The 2,177-nt window shown below is 46.8% G+C and overlaps 1 protein-coding gene across 1 annotated transcript in view; it reads right to left on the bottom strand.

Annotated features, from left to right (window-relative positions):
* Nucleotides 1-2,171, bottom strand: part of KCNA4 (potassium voltage-gated channel subfamily A member 4) — an 11,896-nt gene extending 9,725 nt beyond the window's left edge. The window contains exons 1-2 of the mRNA XM_017726285.1: nucleotides 1,727-2,171; nucleotides 6-913 (exon numbers count right to left, since the gene is read on the bottom strand). Coding sequence (XP_017581774.1) covers nucleotides 6-116 — 111 coding nt within the window. The 5' untranslated portion in view covers nucleotides 117-913; nucleotides 1,727-2,171. The remainder of the gene's footprint in view (nucleotides 1-5; nucleotides 914-1,726) is intronic.
* Between the last annotated feature and the right edge of the window lie 6 nt (nucleotides 2,172-2,177).

Genomic DNA, 2,177 nt, shown 5'->3' with positions numbered 1-2,177 from the left:
CGCGCCCGCGCCCCCCCCAGCCGCTCTCGCTCCCGGGCCCGCGCCTGGGCCGCGTATCCGTAGGGCATGTGGGTGTTGCACCCGGAGCTGTCTGCACTCACCATTGCAACCTCCATTTTGCAACTGTTTGGTTTTTTTCAATCACTTACTGTAACAAGGTTTTGTTTTATTTACACTGTCACCTTAACTTTCACTAGAAAGTTCAAAGCCATTTGCATTTGGAGGACAGTCCCCTGGGCATCGAGTATGGCAACATGGTTGTAACACTGAATCTATATTTTGGAAAACCACAGATCTGCATTTTCTTGTTCTCCAGAATGTTTGACACAAACTACCGTTTTGCTAATAATAAAAGATGAAATTCTCAAACTGAACCAGAGAACAGCTGAGACCTTGTTCTTCCATCCACCAAGCCCCTTTATTTTCATTTATCTCCTGCAGCAATCACAGCTGTATCTGACCAGAATCATGACTGCCTCGCAGGCTATAAAGGCTGCATTCCTCAGGAAAAAAAAAATACGCAAACCAAAGGGTACCTGTTCTCCACAGATGGTTTTAGCTCATCATTGAAACCAAATGCAAATAGTCTCTTTCCTCATTATTTATTCCTGGTAATGCTTTGGCCTAGCAAACTTACTGTTTAATATCCTTACTTGGGGAGTTGAAGTTAATTCCAGCCATCACTTCATTTACACAGTGAGGAGGTCTTTGCAAATCCTTTCTTCAGCCTGTCAACAATGTCTCAAACCTGGGAGCAGCACCCAGGGCATCAGCAGCAGTGGTAAGAGGAGGAGGAGGAGGTGGAGGAAGAGGAGGAGATGAAGACTGAGAAACTGGCTCTGAAGTCCCCATAGGACATAAGGGAGTGGATGGGTCACCCTTTGGTTATGGTCATGCAGAAGAAGCACTTAACCTGAGGCACATGCACAAACACACAAAAATAAACAAAACAAAAAGGGAAAAGATTGGATTGTTTTCCTAAAAGGTCACACCGATCAAATGAAACTGTGTCATCTATTACCACGGCATTCAAATCTTCTCCTGCCCACACTATTCACACTTCTACATTACACACACACCCACATCACATGCACAGAGATTTTGAACGACTCTGTGGGTAAGGATGTGGGTGGGTATGTCACATATATATATAGACAGATACAAAATCCCCACCCATATAAGCACTTGCATCCATACACAAACATATGCATGCTTCTGAAACACCAACACATATAAACACTAATAAAAATACTGCAACACACAATGCATTCAGGTCTTTGAGCACATACGTAAGAGATACACCTACATATATCCATATGAAACATTAAAGAATCAATGTATCTACACAAAGAGCTTTTGTTATATTTGTGGAAACACATCAAATGTGGGAATGTTACATTTTAATCTGCAGCAGAATTGTGTTTCGGTCACAATGAACATCTCACTGGATTTGATTTGGAAACAGGCACGTACAGTGCTCAGCCAAGTAAAAATACTGTAATATGTCAAGAAAACAACTGCAGGTGCACTGAAGCAACATCTACATGCAAGCACACACACAAAAATACACAGCCCCCCACACTCCCCTTTTAAACAGAAGCCTCATTTATAGCCACATCTATTAATACACGAGAGAAGGTGAACACGAATTATTAAATGACGCTATTTTTAAAATCATACCTACGTGTCATGCAGAAAAAGATCCTAAAAACGCTGTTATACTTACTGATCCTAGGCAGAGAAATAGCAGCGCTCTTCCCGCTAGCGTAAGGACCGGGTGGCAGCAGTCCTGAGGGGGCTGTGCCGGCTGATCCACAGTCGCAGGTGGCTGTGGTCAGTGCGCACCACAGGTTGACGAGTTATTTCTGCCCCTTCTTGCTGGGTGCCGGGAGAGCGCCGGGAGCGAGCCGGGGAGGCGGCTGGGGCTGGGGGCACTCGGCACAGCCACAGCCGCTCCCGCTCGCCTCGGCATTGGCGACAAGGCAACAAGCGAGGGTCTCGTCCCCAGAGGGAAAATCGAAGGCGGTGTGCGTGTGCTTGTTGTGTGTGAGGCGGAATGAAGGGACAGGCGCGCTCACTGGTCTCTCCAAGACCGGCTCTCGCAGCAGATCTGTAGATCAGCGCTGGATAATCCGTGCGCGGAGCCGGGTTCCAGCGGCGGCAGGACGGGGGTCGCT

The sequence above is a fragment of the Corvus brachyrhynchos genome, unplaced genomic scaffold (assembly GCF_000691975.1).
Source record: "Corvus brachyrhynchos isolate BGI_N302 unplaced genomic scaffold, ASM69197v1 scaffold281, whole genome shotgun sequence".
NCBI classification, from domain to species: domain Eukaryota; kingdom Metazoa; phylum Chordata; class Aves; order Passeriformes; family Corvidae; genus Corvus; species Corvus brachyrhynchos.
Note: the sequence above shows the minus strand (reverse complement) of the source record. Positions and strands in the feature narration are given on the sequence as shown.